Consider the following 20,205-nt stretch of genomic DNA (forward strand, 5'->3'; position numbering starts at 1 on the left):
ATAAAAGTGTTATGTTAACTGGTGGAAACTCATTGAGAGTGTGCATACCTGGCCTACCTAAATCTCCCCTTGATTCACTTAGTGAAACAATCTCTCACTTCGTTATCTCACCTGTTGTGCAGTGGGGCTGTTGGAGCACCACGCTAGAGTGTGCTGTAAGTCTCCACCTGTGTGTAAATCTTTGTTACCGGCTGGAGAAATGACAGCTTCCTTTATTGTTTTGAAGCAAAACCAAACATTTTCAAACAAAGCAAGACTTCGTTCAGGTCCCTCAGACTATGTTCACAGCTTTGTTTCTTACATTTGTCAGAGGTTCAGTCAGAGGTTTGGTCAGCCTCTCTCCCAGTCTGGAATCTCCCAGAACCCGCTGCCCTCAACCCGCTACTAAAGGAGCACATGTTGAAATAGGGAGGAGGGCAGCTGTATCTGCATCCTGTATCAAAATCATAGAGACAGCTAAGTCTCCTTGGAGGTGTGAAACTGCCGGTCACAATTGTGTTCAAATCCTTTGGGATGAAAAGCACCATGTAGGTACAAGGAATTAGTATTACGGCCAGTTGGTGAGACAGGGGACTCCCTCTCCCAGTAGGACAGGTCCCAATCCTACTGGGAGAGGGAGGAGGGAACTCAGTTGATCTGGCAGCCCAGTATGTGATCTCCTGTCACAGCCTGAGGAACAGTGAGTCCGTCTCCCAATAATGCTCCAGCCGCCTACAGTATATGTCAATATTATATAATATGTCTTTGTTGTAAATGTCTGTAACATGTCTGTAGATTTTATTTTACTTCTATTTTTTGTTTTGTTCTATGTTAATTTTTTTATTTTTATTTGCTTTGGCAACACTGATTGTACCTATCGGTCATGCTAATAAAGCACCTTGAATTGAATTGAATTGAATACTATATGTCTGAGGGCCCCTGTGGCTGAAGCGAGGTGTTGATAGACTATGCGCTATGGAGGAGGCCAGTAGGAAACATACACAGTGAGCTCAAACATTGCCATTATATTATATTATATTATTGTCAGAACTGCCTCCATGGCACCAATCAAATGGCAATGTGCTCAATAGTCTCAGTAGTCTGTAGCTGTGGCACGACCCTGATAAATGTGGGGATTTGTTCTTGCAGTACTAGCAACGGCACATCGTTTTAATGGCTGGGACACATGGTGCTGTGGGGAGGGTGAGAGATGGTGGTAACTCCGGAGAGCAAGTCCTTATCAGGGGGTGGCCCTTCTCCAGAGCAGAAAGAGGAAGGGGCCACTAATGGAGACGGGGTTAGGGAAAGGGGGAAACTAAAAATAATGATGCTGGGCCTTAATGATTATTAGGAATAAATGATGGGGGTGATGAGAACATACTGTATTCTCGCTCAAGCTGACATTTCAACATACAGTATCTAAGCAATATTGCAATACTAGTATGACCCCTGACCTTTGCAGAATATAGTAGAAAACTACAGGCCGCATAACTAAGAAGTGTTAAATTTGTTTCCCAGTTCTGCCTCTAAAAATATTCTGTGCAGCTCATCTTTCTCCTCACTAATTAAAGCCAATATAATAACATGAAAAAGGTTTTAGACATGAAGATGCAATTAGGCCCATGTTGCTTGTTTGGCTGCTTTAGCTTATTGATTCAGGAATCTCGTCAAGCTGTTCTCTGGAGGATCCCATGGAGTGAAACTGTTCCATTTTTGCTATTCAACAACAACATATCCATTTTCTTGAACATCGTGTTTGAATTTATTTCAGATATTCGAATGAAAAATGTGACTGGATACATTTCATTTTCATCATCCACAGTAAATGTCTGCCTCAAGCTGCAGTGATAAGTAACCAAGCAGAAACCTGGAAGGTGTTTTTTTTCTTGAGATGAACAACAAATGTAGAAATTTTAAGAACTTTAGCACAATAAACCTTTAACAACAGTAAAAGAGATGAGAAGAGGCCATTCATTCCATCTAACGCATTTGGTAGTTAGTAGCTAATTGAACTAAAAATCTCATTCAGGCATTTCTTGAAACCATATTGACTTCAACCACATGGCTGTGTAGCTCGTCCACACACCTACAACCCTTAGGGTATAGAAGTGTCTTCCGTTCCTACTATAGTTTTAAACACACTTCTGTGTAGTTTCCACTTGTGTTCTCTCTTCATTCTGAACTCTAAAGAAACGAAGTCTCTTTTAATATGAAAAAAATATTTTAATATTAAACAGCTCTATTTGTATTTTCTGAGGCACACATGACTGATGTTCTGCACCAATGTACTGAAATGTCATTTCTGCTTAGAGAAAAATCATAATTTACGTGAACAGATCACCCCGGACCACATTAATCATGCAGATGCTACATTTTTTCAAGGCCACAATACAGTAATTAACATCTAAACTGTTTCACAAAAATGCGCTGGAAACTGATGAAAGTTCTGCTAGTGTTCATGGGATACATTTTTTTGATAACTGTAGCAAAAACAGTTTCAGAATTAAATTCATCTGGTGTGACAGAAGTCTGATGTAAAATTCAAAAATAAAAATCACAATGGTTTTGGAACAATTGTGTAAGACTCACAGCAAATTAAAAATAAAATCCTTCAGAAGGAAATATATTCTCTTATCAGGAGTTTTTCCCATCAAAATATAGAAGGTTCTGGCATACTATATATAGTTCATAAAATATTACAATTTGGGACTGTTTTCATAAAATAAAACAGTGCACCATAAACCATGACCTAAGCTAAGACTGCTGTTAAAAGATATGTATTTTTTCATATTTAACCAATGCAGTGTTCACTACTGTATTCAACAAAAAAATATTCTAATTAATTTTTGAATTAATTCTATCATAGAAGAGTAATAAATGTGAAATAAAATGCTTAGATGTGGGATAAGGCTGAGGCTGATGAATATAGCAGACCCCGTAGTCCTGTGATGAAATGATAAAACAATGTTTGTCTTTGTGTGAGGGATTTCATACCAGTAGATGAATTATTACAGGAGGGATAGTTCCATAAAAATAGCTTTTCCAATTTGCAAGGTAAGCATCTAAGCATCTCCCCACCTGGGAGTATGGCCACAGGGAAAATTTAAAAGTATTAGTAAAAGAAAAAATCACAACAAATTAAATACTCAAATCCTAAAATTCAACTTAGAAAGGTGATTTTTTTTCATTTACTGATCAGTTCTCAGTACTGAAATTAGCAAAGACGGAATATTATTAACATAGTTATTTTACTAATAATTATCATAAAAAACTTTGTTCTGTTTGTGTTTTGTGTGCTGCCCTTACAAGTAATTGTGTAACACCATCCCTGCAATACAGCATTTTAAATATTAATAAATCATCTTATTTTGCATTCATCTCTAAGAGATTAACACAAGTAATTTAAATTAATGCTGTATTTCAAGGTTTAGTTGTAGAAGACATAAAATCTAACTTCCATGTAATAAAACTAGCCATAACATCACCCATAAAATGTAATCTTTCACCTTACTCATATCTCATACCAGGGCCACAAAGAAGGGAAAAATAATTATTTCTAAAACACATAATTACTTTTTTTAAAATGCTGTCCCTTTAAAGCCTTAAGGTGTATAATCCAGATTTGGTTAGACTCCCAGCCTTTATATTTCTCATTCTACCTGATCTCTTAATCAATTATTTAATTAATTGGTCTTAATTGCAAATACAAAATGCCCAAGTCTTTAATCATTGAGTGGGTTTAGCTTCCTTCTAAAACCTGGTTGGTGGTTTGTTGCCCTTCAAGGATTTGAAGGGAAGATCACTGGGCTCCGGTATAAATTCTGATTGCTGAAAATCAAACGCAAGGTTAACTGAAGTAGTTTGAGGCATGACTGTAGCTGACGATGGCATACTGTACCTGAGCTACGGTTCAGCTTACATGACTGGAATGATTGAAATCACCCTGCTTACTGTTGTCTTATTTTTGCTGTAAAGGCACTCTGGCTTTTGAGTTACTTTTCATTTGTTTTATTTTAACAAGGTGTAAAGGTGTGCATTCTCTTATTACAGTGCTATTGTGAAAATGAACCCATGACAACTACAGTATGTACTACTGATTAGTTGAAAAGAGTCGCAGAACATCTTATGAAGAAGGAAATACACCGTGGGCTAGGTTTTAATGATGTTTACAATTTTAGCATTACTTGGCATTATTAAAACCAATATAACACATTTGTCTAATGCTGATCTCAGGTAATTACCTTCACTCCATATCTTAATTGTTTTATTGGCGCAGTGTTAGCAACATCAGTAAACATCTCAGAGGTAGCTACGAATTTAAATACAAGCAGTGATGCTAAAACTGATGCCTTGCGTTCACATATTTGCATTAAATCTTAATAATGGTGTATAAGCTTCTTTGACCGAAAGAAATATGACAGGGATATGAACACGTCCTTTAAAATTATTGGAAAGCTAAGTATGCTGCATTATTCATACTGTATGACAGGTAACCTGTAAGAAATGTGGTTTGGAGTATGAATGAACTCATAATGTATCAATGTAAAAACATTAAACTATTTCAGTCTATAAATTTAACTAAAACAATGCAGGAATTGATAGTAGTCAGGGTGCAAGACATACAGTAGTGTCAAATGTTGAAAAAGCACCACCTCATTGTGAAGTAGGTATTGTATGGACAACTCATAAGAACAAAAGAAATGTTACAAACATTTGGTAGTTAGTGGCTTATTGATCCAGAGAGCCTATCAACCACGTTTTGAAAGAAAGCGGGGTATTGGCTTCAGCAATATGGCAGGGTAACTTGGTCCATACCCCTGCTACTCTTTGGGTACAGAATATCTCCAGTATCTCTTGGAATATCATCTTCTTATACAACATGAATGCTCAACTCCAATCTTTTATGTGTGGATTTCTAATCTTGGATTTAGGTACACAGGTAATTTGCGAATAGCAGCAGATTAATATGTAAACGAATAGGTGACTTAACTTCTTGATTCAATAATTTGTTCCACTGAAAGGAATAGAGGTTGAATGAAAACTAGAAGATCCTTAGGTCCTGTTCTCTTTACAGAACCTTCTGGTGCCTGGATTTAATTCAGCCAGGAAATCAATTAATTGGGCCAATTAAGTAGGTGAACGCTTAACTAGAGAAAACCCAGAAGAGACTAGAGGTCTCAGGGGACATAACTGCAGTCTTGTGATAAATGGTCACCCTTTCAATATTGTTCGTGCATATTGCTGACACCTTACAAAACAGACTTAACATTAAAAAATATAATACTGCAATGCTGAATATAGAATTGTAATTAACTATGGGCTGTAGCCCTAACCCTAATGCTGTTAAATATATTAATCAAGCAATCAATCAATCCATTTTCTAACCACTTTATGCCATACAGGGACAGAGGGGAGTAGTGAAGCAAGAATTCGGGATACAGCACAGCAAATAACTCCAGCACAGGAAGTATGATTTATGTTTTTGAAGTTTGTTATGTTATGACTATGGGTGTGCAATTTATCAGTGAAAAATGTGCTTAATTAAAATACTACGGAGAAGAGCCTCTGGACTTGGTCACCACAGCTTTGCTACTTCTGATGAACGTGTCGAGGAATCCTTGGAGCCACCCCCGCTGGACCTTAGGATGACAAAAAGCATCTAGTCATCTTACATTGGTTGGCATGCAAACTTCCAGACAATAGAATATAATCCACATCACACATACAATACAATACATACGGCTTTCGAGCTCTAAATCACTTTGAGCTGCACTGTTTTTCATAAACATGCTTCTTTTAAATGATTTTCATTTCCTCTGTATGTTCTCAAGACTCATCTTCTTGGTCCTTCTCCCTGCTGCCACCTCTGGAAGAACCCAGAACCTGAAATCAAGAAAATAAAACTTCTAATTTGTGGACACACTTGCTCTTCTTGACTGAATACAATGATTCCTGTGTGAGTTCATGAGATAAAAATATATTCTACTTTTCTTCTTTTAATTAATCAAGTAAAAAGCAAAAAGGTAACACTGAGATCAGGAAGCTCTATTTTTTCTTTCTCGGATCGATTACTGTAGATCACGTAGATCTATGATCATGTCTTTCTTGACCTGAAAGTCACTTATAAATCATTGAAGCAGGAATCCAGTATCTGTCCTTGATTTATTCCATTAAGCAACTATAATGGTAGATCACATTGCAAAGGGTGGTTAATACCTCACATTGTTTTTTACCCATAGAAAGTGCTAAAATACTTTTTTTTTTCATTTTATTGGAAAGGGCAAAAAAGAATAGGCATGTAGACCTGTGTGCGTGTGAAGAATCAGGCAGTGAAATACTAGGCTAGGTTTCACTGGGCTTGGTCCTCCTCATTTTGCCACTGTGAGCACTAGGAGCATTAGTGAGCGGCCACATACACAATAGAAAGTAGGCTCAGATCATACACACAGTATTCCACTCTGTCATACATTCTTTCAGTACCGTTTGTCAAAACAGGGTGGTTTGATGGATAAGAGGAGTAGAATAGATAGTCTTGCTGGGTGCAATGCATTAACTCTCTGACAGCTTGATATCAGGTAGAGTGGAAGAGCAGATTAGCTAATCCCAAAAGAAAAAGAAAGAAGCAGTAGATAACTCATAAGTTTGGTGATAAACAAGATTTGTAGGTCTACTTGTGTTGCATTTTCTGTCCATTACAGAAGAAATGTGCCCTTGCTAGTGAAAGGGTGTATAAGAACAGGTTGTGTACCTCTGAGTGAAGTCAGTCTGAGAAATGCCTACAATTGTACATTATACAGTAAAAAAAAATAGTTCTTATCAGAGGCACTGCGACTCGTCAACCCAGAGCTCATCCTGGTTCCTTTTGAGTTAAGCAGAGTAGAGAGTGCTACAAATCACCACAGTTTGCCACCTCTGCTTGCACAGCACACTGTCATCCTTTTCATGTCATTGCTGAGTCTATTATGGTTCCAAAATCCATGTGCATTTGTACTCAGGTCTAACAAATAAACTGGCTCCAATGATGTTTCCTCATCTCGGGACACTGGTCAACCACATCAACCACAAGCGAGCACGGTTCTGTTTTTAAAGCACTGCTATTGGAATTGTTTCTTTGGAACCAGTTAAAAATAAGTGCACATGTGTCCTGTATATGTCATGACTGGAAGGAAACCTTTCTTAATAAATCAATTCTACTGCGCTCTAAGCAATCCTGTGAACAACAGCAGTAGTGATACTGATTGACTGGGTGTGTCAGTGAAAGTCCCGCTGCTGGACTTTAGAGCTACTAGAGGCAGATATATTATCATTTTATCTGTAAGATATGCAAAAGACATTTCCTCAACAATATGGGCAGGAACATCAGCAGTGTGCTAGTGTGGAGAAGGGATTAATTTGAAATCAGTGGGAATTTGGCTTTTAATGATTCTGACCTTTAATATGAACTATTCACAATGCTAAATGTGGGTCCTGAGAAAAAGACATGAACAATAGTACTATATATAACACAGAATAAAACTGCCTTGAGTCTGTCTTGGTTGGGTCGGGGTTATGGTTTGGTATGAGATTCACTCATTTGGTACGATACAGTTTTTAGGATTATTCCTAATAGCATTTATCTGAGACAACTCAGATCTCAATTTTTACACAGTAAAAAGGGAAATACTGTAACTATAAATGAGTATTTCATTCACTTCTTCACCAAGAAAAAAGTCACCAACCTGTCTCATGCTGAGGAAGGACAAAGTTCCATATTTAATAATATTATCATAAAAGAGGAAGAAGTATCACGGGTAATAAAAGCATTTACGACATATTGTCAGGGGCCGATGGTATTTTATCAATTATATTTGAGGAAATAGGGATGCTCCTCATTTATGTCGACACGACTTTTCCAGCAGTCATTTAAGACATCAGTAGCACCCATTGTTAATATGGACCAAATAATAGAACCAAATAAGTATAGACCACTAAGCCTTATTTTTTACAGACAAGGTTATGTAAACAATTCTTAGAACTAAATTAGACATTTTCTTGTATCCCAATAAGATCCCCAAAACTGCAAAGGGACTGTCAACATGGATTTAGAAACAGAAGATCTTGATAATAACTTGTCCCTTTGAATAAACAACAGCAGTAATCAGTTCAAATGGAATATGTTATTATACTTTAAACTCTCAGAGGACTTCTGTTAATTTTCCACATACAAAATTATTCCGCCAATTAAGACCTGTAGGCATTCAATTAAATTCATTTATGTTTATAACTAGTTAACTGGATAGTAAACAGAAAGTACAGATTACTGTACCACAGAGCTACTGCATTTTCTGATTTATATAAAAAGGCCGTAATCTACAGTAGTAAAGGTTGCAGATACAAAACAGTAGGATTAGCAAACAAGATGCAATAGCACTTTAAAAAGATTTGGACAAAATTCAAGACTGGACAAACATATCACCAACTGCATTTAATGCAAACAGCTACAGAGTGTTACGTGCAAAATTAGAGAATAATGAATATGAAGAAGATATCTGTGTAAAAGACTTAGGTGTTAATGTTGATATACCATATCATATTCGTCTTCATACTAAGATGGAAAAGTGGAAAAGCAATATAAAGGTAAACAGAAAGTTAGTGTAAAAGCATAAAATTGATTTACAAAAGTGATTTTAGAATAAAATATCACAGTGCACCAGTAAGACTTAATTGAAAATACTGCATTCAACATTAGTCACCACAATATCTCAAATATTTTTATCTCTGGAATCCTTCCCAAGAACAGCAACCAGATCTTTACTGAACTAAGTCTTGAAGAGAGAAGACTCTACCAGGATCTGATGCAAGTTCTATATTCAAAATCCTCAAAGGCAGTGACAAAGTCAGCCCTGTGAACTTCTTCAGCATCAACAGTAAAGTACTGTATAAACAAGAGGGCACCAATGGGGTGTAAGGAAATGAGCATATACAGTAAAATGCAGAACAGGACTAAGATCAACAAGTTACTGAAACTTCATGGAGTTAGACGGGAAAAACAACTGCACTCATTTACAAATCATTTCATGTTCCTATGCTTTTAATTTTAAAACCGCTGGTGTCCAAATAATCACCACCAACTTCCGAAAAGCAACACAAACATACAGTACAGTACTGCTGTGGCCACAACTCCCAAACTCCCAACACTCTTGGAAAGAGGTGGGATGGTGGATTTGACAAACCTCTCCCCCTGGCAGCACCACAACAAGGCGGCTAGAATGCAGGATGGCATTCAATAAAAAAACAGTTCCGACTGATGGGAAACGAGGAGCATATTACATTTCTTCAGTAGACAAAAGAGGAGGCTTAAAACTTACAAGGTGCTTCTTTCGATCCCTTTGATCACATCATTGTGTCGAGTGGCCTGTAATATCTCATGTTGCCGCATTAAAACCTTTGGTAAAGACTTCATAGATGAATACTCTTAGTTTAACAAACTGTATGCAACTGTTGTTGGTACTTTTCAGCTTTATTTAAAACAGGTAAACTATGTCACCTCCATTACCACACACAGCAATGGCTATATCATTAATAGCTATATGGAAAATAAAGGCGTTAGGTGTTAGCAGTTCAGCAGACAAATTGCCTTTCGCTAGATTGCAGAGAAATAATAACAACAATAATAATGAATATAAAACAATTTCAATTGGGCATTTTTGTGAGCACGATAGGATTGGCTTCTATCCAAATGACAAGGTACATAAAAGCTCATAATTTTTCCAGCTAAGTCTATGGTGAAAAATGAGTGAAGCTGCTGTTGTTTCCATTTTATTTATTCAGTCTTAGCCACAAGAATCCCATTAGTTAACCTATGTTTTATCACCATAAACCAGAAAAGACACAATCTACTCTATCAGTATTGGAGAGACCCCGCAACTCTTTACTGGGCTCTGCTGTCAGATAGTAAACTTTCGAAGTGAGGTTTCAGGGTACACATCTCACAGAAACTTTTAAGATGCCAAGAAAATTCTTTCAAAATACGATGCCAATACTTGATAACACAGGACTTTCAATACTTACAGCAGAAGTGCGATACTCTTGCAAGTTCTACGGTTTTCGTATGGAAATCTAATAGTTAATATAGTGCCCATCCATAACCTTTCAGCCATTCAGCCTTATTTTTTTGTAGTATGATGTTTTTATGCTATGATTGATTGCTTAATAATTGCCTACACTTATATAATACTTTTCTGGACACTCCACTCAAAGAGCTCTACAGAACATGGGGATCCCCTCCACCACCACCAGTGTGCAGCCCCAACTGGATGATGTGACGGTAGCCACAGTGTGCCAGTACTGTACTGGGGCAGTAGGACCCACACAGACCGTAGGGTGAGCAGCCCCCTGCTGGCCCCACTAACACCTCTTCCAGCAGCAGCCTTAGCTTTCCCAGGAGGTCTCCCATCCAGGTACTGACCAGGCTGGTATCTCCTGAGTTTCAGTGGGTTTCCAGTTGTGAGTTTCAGGGTGATATGGCTACTGGCACAGACTTGTTTAAAGTCCACATCTTTGTCTGATCAATTCTCTGACATGACATCGCCGTGTGACGTGATGACAAGAGGCATCTTCAACATTTAACAAACCTTACATCCATGCCTGTGCAGGAAAATCCTTGGGGAATCTGTCACTGCACGCTGCTCCGTGTTTTGAAAATTCCAGAGTTCTGTCCTGACACTGGTAAGAAACACAATCATTACCAATTTCTAAATACAAACTTAAAATCATGCATAAAAAGTACGTACTGTATACAGCTGTCAATAACGTATTCGAATTTGTATCAAAGTCTCCGTATGAGACTTGCAAACATTTTTGAATGCCCTTTTAGATTTAGATGTACTTTTGTCTGCATTTCAAAACCTGACATTGAGAAATGTAAAAAATGTTCAAATTAATTTCCCTCTAAATACATTGTCGAACATGTACCAGCGAGCAGCATTAACAAAGTGCTATTGTGGGATCGCAAGAATGGGAGATAAAATATCTGCACTTCAATAGAATAAGAGAATTAGTGACTTACAGTATCTGCAACAGACTGCTCAGCTCTGCCAGATAGCAGGACACAGAGCAGCAGAGAGAACACACTCCCTCCCTCACTCGCAGGACAGTGTGCTAGCCAAGTCCCTCCCTATTCCTAATACTGTATTTCCCAGGCATGTCCAGGGTCACGACTATCCCCAGTACTCTGTACAGCAAGAGTCTCAAACAGTGAGCAAGCTAATACACACATTAATAACCACAACAGCAGGAATGGTAATAAACAGGAACTCAAGAACAGCTGAAGCTCTCAACACAATCTAATGGAAATTAAGACCTCTGGAACACAGGGCTCCCAGTGCCCCGTGGTCATTGTTTTATATATACAAAGCAGAAAACAAAGAACACATGTTTAATGGAGCTTCATGGCAAATACTTTAAAACTAAAAAGATATTATTAAAGATGTTGTTGTTTGTTGTTTTTATTATATGTATTGGGAGACATTAACAACGCAACTGATATAATGGGTTACTATTCTAATTTGGCACATTAAAAATGCCTCAATATATAATATTTTTTTCAATTGAACTGATAGTTTTTCCCCATTTGAGAAAAATGCTCATTCTGATTATTTATGTATTTATGGGTGCCAACACATTTTTGTACAAAAAATTGAAACAATATACAGTACTGTAACTATAATTATATGTCAATAAGTTGCAGAACACTTCTCTGAATTTTAAATTACAGAAAGTAGTCCAACAATTTAATTCACAGTTTGTCTCATATCTTTGTGAAAAGCCGTATCGTTTGACGATGACAAGAACCATGAGAGTACGCAACACAGGGAACAAACAGTTTTTCCTTAACTAGCTGAAAGCTTTTGTAATAAGCACAATACAGCGTTTAATGGATTTTTCCGTCAGGCACTATGACCCAGAGGACACCTTTCTGATGAACGGAGAAAGGACCATTGCAATCAATGCTCCTAGCTTTCTGCCAGAAAGGGCTTTATAAAGGCAAGTGCTTAGTCGCAAAACCTTATAACTTTTCAGGTACTCAAGGAGCTATCGCTATCTAGATAAAAGAATGGACTTACAAAGCACATGCAGGGAATACTCTCGGCTGACATATTTTCACATCAATATCGTATGTGATGTACTTTTTATATAGCAATGAATTTGATTGATAAAATGGAATTCCTTTCATCAGATCTGAAATTGATCGACTTTGATAGAACTGGAAACGAATGACTAGAGGCTGAATGCAAAAATGAAGAACGACCAGAAATCTGTTTAAGAATGCTTCGTGAAAATGTGTTTCCAAGTCATGAATCGCTTTTACTTCTTCGGATTATAGGCTACAGTATAAAACCCGAGGAGTTCAAGTTACGTTTGCAAAGGATGCCAAAGAAGCATGTTTTACGATAAAAAAAATTACCCTAAAGGAGAGGGTTATTTCCATGCACGCTTCTTGATATCCAGCTCACGAATTACGGTTAAAGCACTTAAATGTTTTAGATTTACTTAGTTTCTTAAGACTTTCAAGTCGTTAGTAATAGGTAACAAACCTTATCATATTTGCCTAATAATACTGCTGTATTTCTAATCTTATGTTATCCTGCACAATACTAAGGTATGGAGCAATCTAGTCAATTAAAACTATCACCTGGCATTTACGGAGAAGCGTTGAATATTTCAACGAATGATACCAATGTGAATTACAGCTCTAAGGCTGAAGAAAAAGAAGGGAACTTAGTTTTCCAGACAACTTTAGCTGTGACCTTATCTCTCCTAACCCTCGCTACGGCTTTAGCCAATGCGTTTGTTATCGCTACTATTTATCAGTCAAGGAAGCTACACACGCCTGCGAACTTTCTGATAGCTTCGCTGGCTGTAACTGACCTTCTAGTGTCCATCCTGGTTATGCCTGTGAGCGCTCTCTATACCGTGAGCCGGACTTGGACTTTAGGACAAATAGTGTGCGACATCTGGCTCTCCTCAGACATAACGTGTTGCACCGCTTCAATCCTTCATTTATGCGTGATCGCCCTGGATCGTTACTGGGCGATCACCGACGCTGTTGAGTACGCCAAAAAGCGGACCCCCGCGAGGGCAGCGGGGATGATCGCAATTGCTTGGATCATCGCCATCTCCATCTCTGTCCCGCCTTTGTTTTGGCGTCAGGTCAAGGCAGAAGAAGTAACCAGCTGCTACGTGAATACCGACCACATCTTTTACACGATCTACTCCACCTTTGGAGCCTTCTACATCCCCACGTTGCTGCTCATCGCCCTGTACGGGAGGATCTATGTGGAAGCCCGCACAAGGATCTTAAAACAGTCGCCGAAAAAGACGGGGAAAAGACTAACTTCGGCTCACTTGATCACTAACTCCCCAGGGTCTGTGGCTTCAACGACGTCCCTGAACTACAGGACTCAGGAGAATTCATCTAGCGACACCGGGTCACCGGTTAATCTAAACCAAGTAAAAGTAACGGTGTCCGACGCGCTTTTAGAGAAGAAGAGAATTTCCGCAGCTAGGGAGAGAAAAGCTACCAAAACCTTAGGAATCATCCTGGGAGTTTATATAATCTGCTGGCTGCCATTCTTCATTCTCACCTTACTGGTGCCTATTTGTGCGACTTGCACGTTTTATCCAGAATTGTTTGACTTCTTCACCTGGCTAGGCTATCTCAATTCTTTAATCAACCCCATCATATACACCATGTCTAACGAGGATTTCAAACAGGCTTTTCAAAAACTCATTCGTTTTAGGTGCTGCAGGTCATGAGTTTGTGGAGAATAAGTTAAAAAAGGGATAAAATCCTGTAATGGCTTTCCAGGTCAAAAGGTAGGATCCACAGCAACATCAGTTGTGTTAAATGTTGTTGAACATCATCCTATACACTTGACAATAAACACCACGACAATTAAATGCATTTTAGGTCCTAGTCTAATTATATAGATATTGACTAGGACGTGCAAACGTCGGAAAACGTAGGTAATAAAAACATCACCAAAACCGAGGAATAAAATTGGTTGATTTTTAGGGGTAAGAGGGCTGAGACATTTAAGCATTAAAACATATTTAAACGCATTTTTTTATTTTCTGATTAACCTGTATAAGACCTGAATTGGTAATAATTTCACATTCACATATTTGTGTTTAAAACATTAAGATGATGCTTAATGACAATGGTTTCTGAAGACTATGGTATCAAATAGAAAAAAAATAAATATTACTACACGGGATAATTGATACATAAGATCTAAAAGTCATTGTTTGTGTGGAAGATAAAAAGCATGTGAGGAGTACACGTCCCGCTGCCGAAATTCGTCGATGCAGTGAATTGCTTACGACAAAGCCAATAATAACACGTTGAAAAAACACTGATATTATGGGGTAATAGAAAGTTTTTTTTTAAATCAGAATAACCGTATGAGAAAAACACAGTATCCAGTTAATTACCTAAATAGTATTAAATGATGCAGTTGTTGGAACATTGCGAAATTATACTGTATATGAATGTAAGGAAGGTTACAAACAAGAGCAGACTACAGTATTCGTTCCATCTAGTCTGCTTGGTTGCTAGTACCTTACTGATCCGCAGATATCATCCTGGCCGTTTCAACAGTTTGAATTACTAGTATAAATATTTAAATAGGCTTGATTGGAATGTCATTTCCATAAGGGTGAAACTTTCGGATAAATAAGTTATTTTGGCACGTACTGTATTTATAATGTGTTTTATTTTGACACTCATACAGTACAGTATGTACAGTACCTCATTAAGACAAGGAGTTGCGAGAAAACATGTCCCCCTCACGTTTGGTCCGCCTACAAGTGATTCAAATCGCGTTTCACCTGCAAACGAACAGTTTCTTTTTTTCACTTTTACTTTGTTTCGGTTTTCACCTGCACATTTGTAAGATAATTCGGGTTTTGTTCATTTCTTTCACTTCCATACTGATCAAATTTCCACTGGCATGCTGTCAACGTGATAGCATGGGCCCGTTTTTAGCTACTGTATCTTTTTCTTCGTTTACCTTCGGGTTATTTGGTGCTCACATCAAATAATTTCAGGAAAAGTGTTACTGTGCAGAAACATTTTTTCTCTGGAAAGCACCGTCCTTTCAGAAGGCACTTGTTATCGACATCGCGACTGTAAAATTAGGTTCATTCAAGCAAAAGCAAATATTACCGATGCTTGCCTTTTTTCGCACTTTGTCAATCAAGTTGTATTTCTGAGACAGTTTACCTAGCGGGAGATTATGGCAAAGGTTTACATTTTATACATCCGTCTACTAAACTGTTTTAAGTTATAATAATCTTTTGTGGTGAATGTTGACTTATAACCGTTGCTACATCATGCTTGAAACATACATTATTTTTAACAATTGTGCTGTATGGTGTCGTTAACTCTTGATAAGCTCTGGGTGATCACGCATGTCACAAACATTTTGATGAGCTGTTTGGTGGTTTCAGATAATAGAATGGTTTCAAAGCTAGAATGCGTTTTGGATTACACTTCGCAAAAAGATGATTAAGGAACTGTTCAAAGTTAAAATCCCAACTGAGAACACATTTTTCAAACGACCTCGGTCCATTATGGACTAATTCAGGTGTGAGGGAGGTTTTCCACGTATAGGCATACCGAAGTACAATTCAACACTAAAAAGTGGCAAACGAAATTCGTGTAAAAGTGCCATCCATGTAATTTTCGTGGTTTTCTTCGTGCTTGACATCGGTAGCTTCACTCACACCTGAAGTGTGATTGCGCAGCGGCTCAAGGCCTGTCACGTGATCTCTGCTGTGACACACACGGGTAATTGTTGCGTTTCTGAAACACTGCGGTCTTGTTGTAGCGGCCATCTGTGCTGCGCAATCAATACACTGTATTGCACCCCAACCTAAAACGAATTACTCGAAAAACTTTGAAGTACACATAATTTAGTATGCTATTTTTGAACATCCATTCAAAAGTTGAAAATAGTTCATTAACTTCCATTTATTTAGGAAAGGTTACCTTTCTACCACAAGTGTTTAAAAGCCGTTTTCTTTTCCACAACAGGAAATGCCGCATTAAATTTGACATCAAAGCTTTTTTAAATCTACGCCCTGTGATAGAGAACGTTTCTCCAGTTGTATGTTACCCGTGTTATGTACAGTATTTTAGCAATAGTCTGTACTACAGATACGCAGTTATGATTTTAACAGCATAAACGTACTTGATAAAAAATTGTTCAAAAAATGCTGTTTGAAATGACCATTTAACACATGATAACACAAAATGATCTTAATCTGCCATAATGATGTTCATACTCGTTCGTGTTAGTTTAGACAGGCCTGCTTGACACATTCTATACTGGGTGTATAATAGTTCATTAATCGGATGTTCTTCTCCACCCATAATGTACTGTCATGATTCCATCCCTGAATCATGCAAGAATTCACCTTAAACATGAAACGTGTTCACATGGTCATTTAAACATGAAGAACATTCACCCATGTCACAGTATGTACTGTATGGGAAACTCGAGCTTTGCTCTCGAGGGAGGTTAATTTGTGTTTTGTGTGTACCTTTGCGTTTCTGTGAAAACAGTTTTTCTAAGACTATCTTCTACTGGATGTAAAACACATTGGAAAACCCAACACCTCGTCTTCATAATAGTGTGACATTGTACATTTTAATTTTGTCTCAGTTGACAAATAGCAGGAAACCTCCAAAGACTAAATAGATTCATGAGGAACTTTAAAGCTCCCCAGAACAATCAATTAACTAAACCTTTAACTGAATATTTGTGTTGCATTACAGTCCAATGAGTGCAAGGCTCAATGTGCTACAAAATCTGTGGAAATGACCAAACACACTTAGACTGCTTTGAAATACAGGGATAAATAAAGTTTATGAAAGGCAAACAGCAGCAAGAATGAATACAAACTGTGCCAAATGTATGTAACGTTCAATGTTTGTATGTATTGATTTACTGTGTAAAGAAAACTGTTTTGTTTCATGAAACATATTCAGGAGTCAGGTAACTGTGTAATGGGAATATTTTTTTCATACAAAGAGCTGCTGTATAATAAATGCTTCTTTGCACCAAAACCATATTGATTGATTCAGCTCTTGTATCTGAGTAAAATTCCATCAAACCATGTTTTTGTCATTAGCTGTGTTCTTAAAAGTTAAATGGAAAAGGTTTTTGGAGACCAAGCTAATGATGGCTTAACCTCCTACTGTATATCATTCGTCAGACAGAAAAAAAACATGTCATATTTTAAGGTATTGCTTTTGTTTTCTGGTAGTATGAGAACATACATACACTGTCTTAGCAAAGTAAAAACAACACATATACTTGTAAATGCAATTTGAGTATAATAGATTATCAATAAACTCCAAATTTTAGGGCACATTCTTTGATCCTTGATCATGTTCATAAAACGCACTGCTTGTGTCAGAATACAAACTAAAAAACTAGAATACAGTAGATGAAAATCTGACAATGTTAACAAAATAACTAAGAGGACTATGATTGAAGACCTGCTAAGATATTAAAGGCAGTATTATAAACTTTAATATAACATTACAATCATGCTCTTATTATACTGTATTGTATTAAGGTTGTTTTGTATTATTTCTTCCACATTTGTCACATTTACAGCTTTGTAAATGGAATTGATTTGTTTGGCCAAGTGGTTTTATGAGTATGTTTTGCAAAGCTGTTAAGGCAGTATGTGCATCTGTATTAAAATGGTAACAAATGATTCATCATGAACAAAGTGTAATCTGAGCCTGTCCAGGGTGCTTTGGTGTTATTTAATTCATTAAATTTGACCTTGATATAGTCAAAGTCTGAACACATTCAGTAACAACAAATTCCAAATGCAGTATTAGATAGTGGGAAGAAACAAGAAGTCTCTAATGCTACAATCAAGAATGGTTTGCGACTGTCAAGTGAGTCAAAGTTTCCATTTAATCTGGGAAATCATGCTACCGTGAATTTTTAAGGTTGGTCTTCCTTAAGAACAAATAATGCTTTGGTACATCCTTACTTGAGAAGTGGAGTTCAAGCAAACAAGGAGGTACACAACTGAGGTTAATCCCTCAGAAATGAAAGTGAATTGCAGGTTATCACTTACAATGCAACAAAAACATTCAATCACTTTTTAGAGCCTGTCTGCTGGGGAAAAAAATGATTTATTAACCAGTCAATAACTAAACAAGGTTTTTCAACACCTTCATGGATGGACTGTTTGTAACTGTGTTTACAAAAAGGTAAAATGCATATCGTTTATGTCTACAGTTTCTGCACTGGCTTGTTACCCGTCAGGACAGATATTTAAGAATTAAGAATTAATATGGGATGTAAAGATACTGTTTTCTGGGAGAGTGTGCCGAGTGTGTTGTGTTGAGTCATAAGAAGCCAAAGATAACGAAGCTTAGATAAAGTTGATTAAGCAGTGTATGATTTTCAAATTTAAAATGAGATCTGAGATATCAAATTTAAGAATTTTCAATAACTAGAAATGGATCTGAAATGTTTAAATGATCATATCCTGTACTGTAACTATCACTGTATAATGTGTATCATTGATGCTTATAAGCAAAGCTCCAAAACTGTCTGCCTAAAACGTCTGTCAAGTATGTTTCTGAAGACAGGTAACATCTTGTCTTGTGAAGTAAATCTTCATATGACACATTTTATTGTGAATAAGCATCCAAAAGCGTGGTATGAATTTGTTTTGCAATATGTCTCGAATTTAACTATAATGATACAGATGAAAAGTACAAAGGTTGAGGTGGACTGATATAATTTTTTTAGTATTTTGTAATGATTTCATCTTTTTATGTGGGAGACGTGTCATCCCAAGATCCCATGTATCAATATTAATCTTTTTAGAACAGTATTAAAGTGCTAAGATATACATTTGGATACAGAAGTATATTTTCCAGTTCACAAACATTTGTAATTAATGTCGAAGATACAGTTTGTCATTAACAGTAATGCTTGCTGTGGACGTATTTCTTCCATTACCATTTCAAGGTAAAATGTACCACACAAATTATTCAGTATAACTCAAAAGACCTTATTAGTTTGAAACAAAAATAACAAACAAGAAGGATGCCAGTATTCCGTGGCAAATAATACTTCAACTTTGACCATCGTGATTGTATTTCATATGATATACAAGATGTATAGTACATTTTGGCTTACTGAAATATGTGAAGGAAAATACACTGAATTATTTATGTTGTCACTTATCATTGTTTACATAAAATACTGTTGCTTTGGAATCAATCCAGAGAAGATCGACCAAATACATTCCCAGGCATAAAGGAGTTTCCTACACTGACAGGCGTAAATGAACTTAAACTTTTTACTCCCAGACCCAGAAATGGGGGGCAGTGTCAGCAAGTGAGTGGCAATGGAAAATAGAGGTCAATTTTACACTGTACAGCAGAAAGAGCACAGTCTTTCCACTCATAAGCCTTATGCAGTTCCTTTCCTTCTGAGAAGAGAGAAGACTATGAGGAGACCTGATTCAAGAATTCAAAATCTTGAAAGGCATTGTTTATTGACTTCTTCAGAATCAACAGAAAAACACCAAGCAGAGATTTAAATCTGAAGGCAGGACGCCTTCCTTGCACAAAGAGTTGTGTGAGTATGGAACAAGCTGCTCATCTGTGTTGTCGATACCTTGCATCTTTTATGATCCGACTGGATGAGATCCTGTGTTTTTTTAATTACTGCTAGTTTTTTATTAGTAACAAGCAGTTATTAAGTGTTACAACAGGCTAGAGGGCAGAATGGCCTCCCCTCATTTGTAGCCTTTCTTTAAATGCATTATATAGTTTAAGAAGTACCACCGGTAACTTAAATTTTATTCAAACTTTAAAATGTTGTTCGTGAAAAAACTTCCTCTCTGTTGGCTTGCTGCCAATCTTTCTAATCTATATCTATATAATGTATATGGGATTTGTTTGTTTTAAAACTGAAGATGCGAATAAACACGGATGTTTGCAGTATTAGTTTTTGATATATACAGTATCTGTATTCGAGAGACATTTGACTGTAGAAGTTCATTGTTCAGGGTTAAAGGGGACACAAAGCAAACAAATCTGAAAGTAAAAGCTGCAGCTGCACACGTTTCCCCAAGCAGCGCCATGTTTTCACAGCTTTGTGACATTAAGATGTATTTTTACACTTCGAAAACATC

The 20,205-nt window shown here is 37.1% G+C and overlaps 1 protein-coding gene and 1 long non-coding RNA gene across 3 annotated transcripts; one reads left to right on the forward strand and one right to left on the reverse strand.

Annotated features, from left to right (window-relative positions):
• Window positions 1–2,139: 2,139 nt before the first annotated feature.
• On the reverse strand, window positions 2,140–11,091 carry LOC107078074 (uncharacterized). Of its 2 annotated transcripts, none has more exons than XR_001479066.2 (4): window positions 11,027–11,091; window positions 10,598–10,683; window positions 5,720–5,862; window positions 2,140–5,618 (listed from the first exon to the last, which is right to left on the reverse strand). It is a non-coding gene; the product is annotated as an uncharacterized lncRNA (long non-coding RNA). The 2 variants fall into 2 exon arrangements; XR_001479065.2 differs by having other exon boundaries at window positions 10,593–10,683.
• A 911-nt stretch (window positions 11,092–12,002) lies between these two features.
• htr1b (5-hydroxytryptamine (serotonin) receptor 1B) lies at window positions 12,003–18,451 on the forward strand. Its single transcript, XM_015353131.2, has one exon. It carries the CDS (start codon window positions 12,622–12,624, stop codon window positions 13,774–13,776), a length of 1,155 nt encoding a protein of 384 aa, XP_015208617.2. The 5' UTR covers window positions 12,003–12,621; the 3' UTR covers window positions 13,777–18,451.
• The last annotated feature ends 1,754 nt before the right edge of the window (window positions 18,452–20,205 follow it).

This window comes from Lepisosteus oculatus, chromosome 2 (genome assembly GCF_040954835.1).
Source record: "Lepisosteus oculatus isolate fLepOcu1 chromosome 2, fLepOcu1.hap2, whole genome shotgun sequence".
Lineage (NCBI taxonomy): Eukaryota > Metazoa > Chordata > Actinopteri > Semionotiformes > Lepisosteidae > Lepisosteus > Lepisosteus oculatus.

What these genes read in the sequence shown, in the direction of transcription:
- htr1b (XM_015353131.2), top strand. Translation starts at nt 12,622, where the DNA reads ATGGAGCAATCTAGTCAATTAAAACTATCACCTGGCATTTACGGAGAA.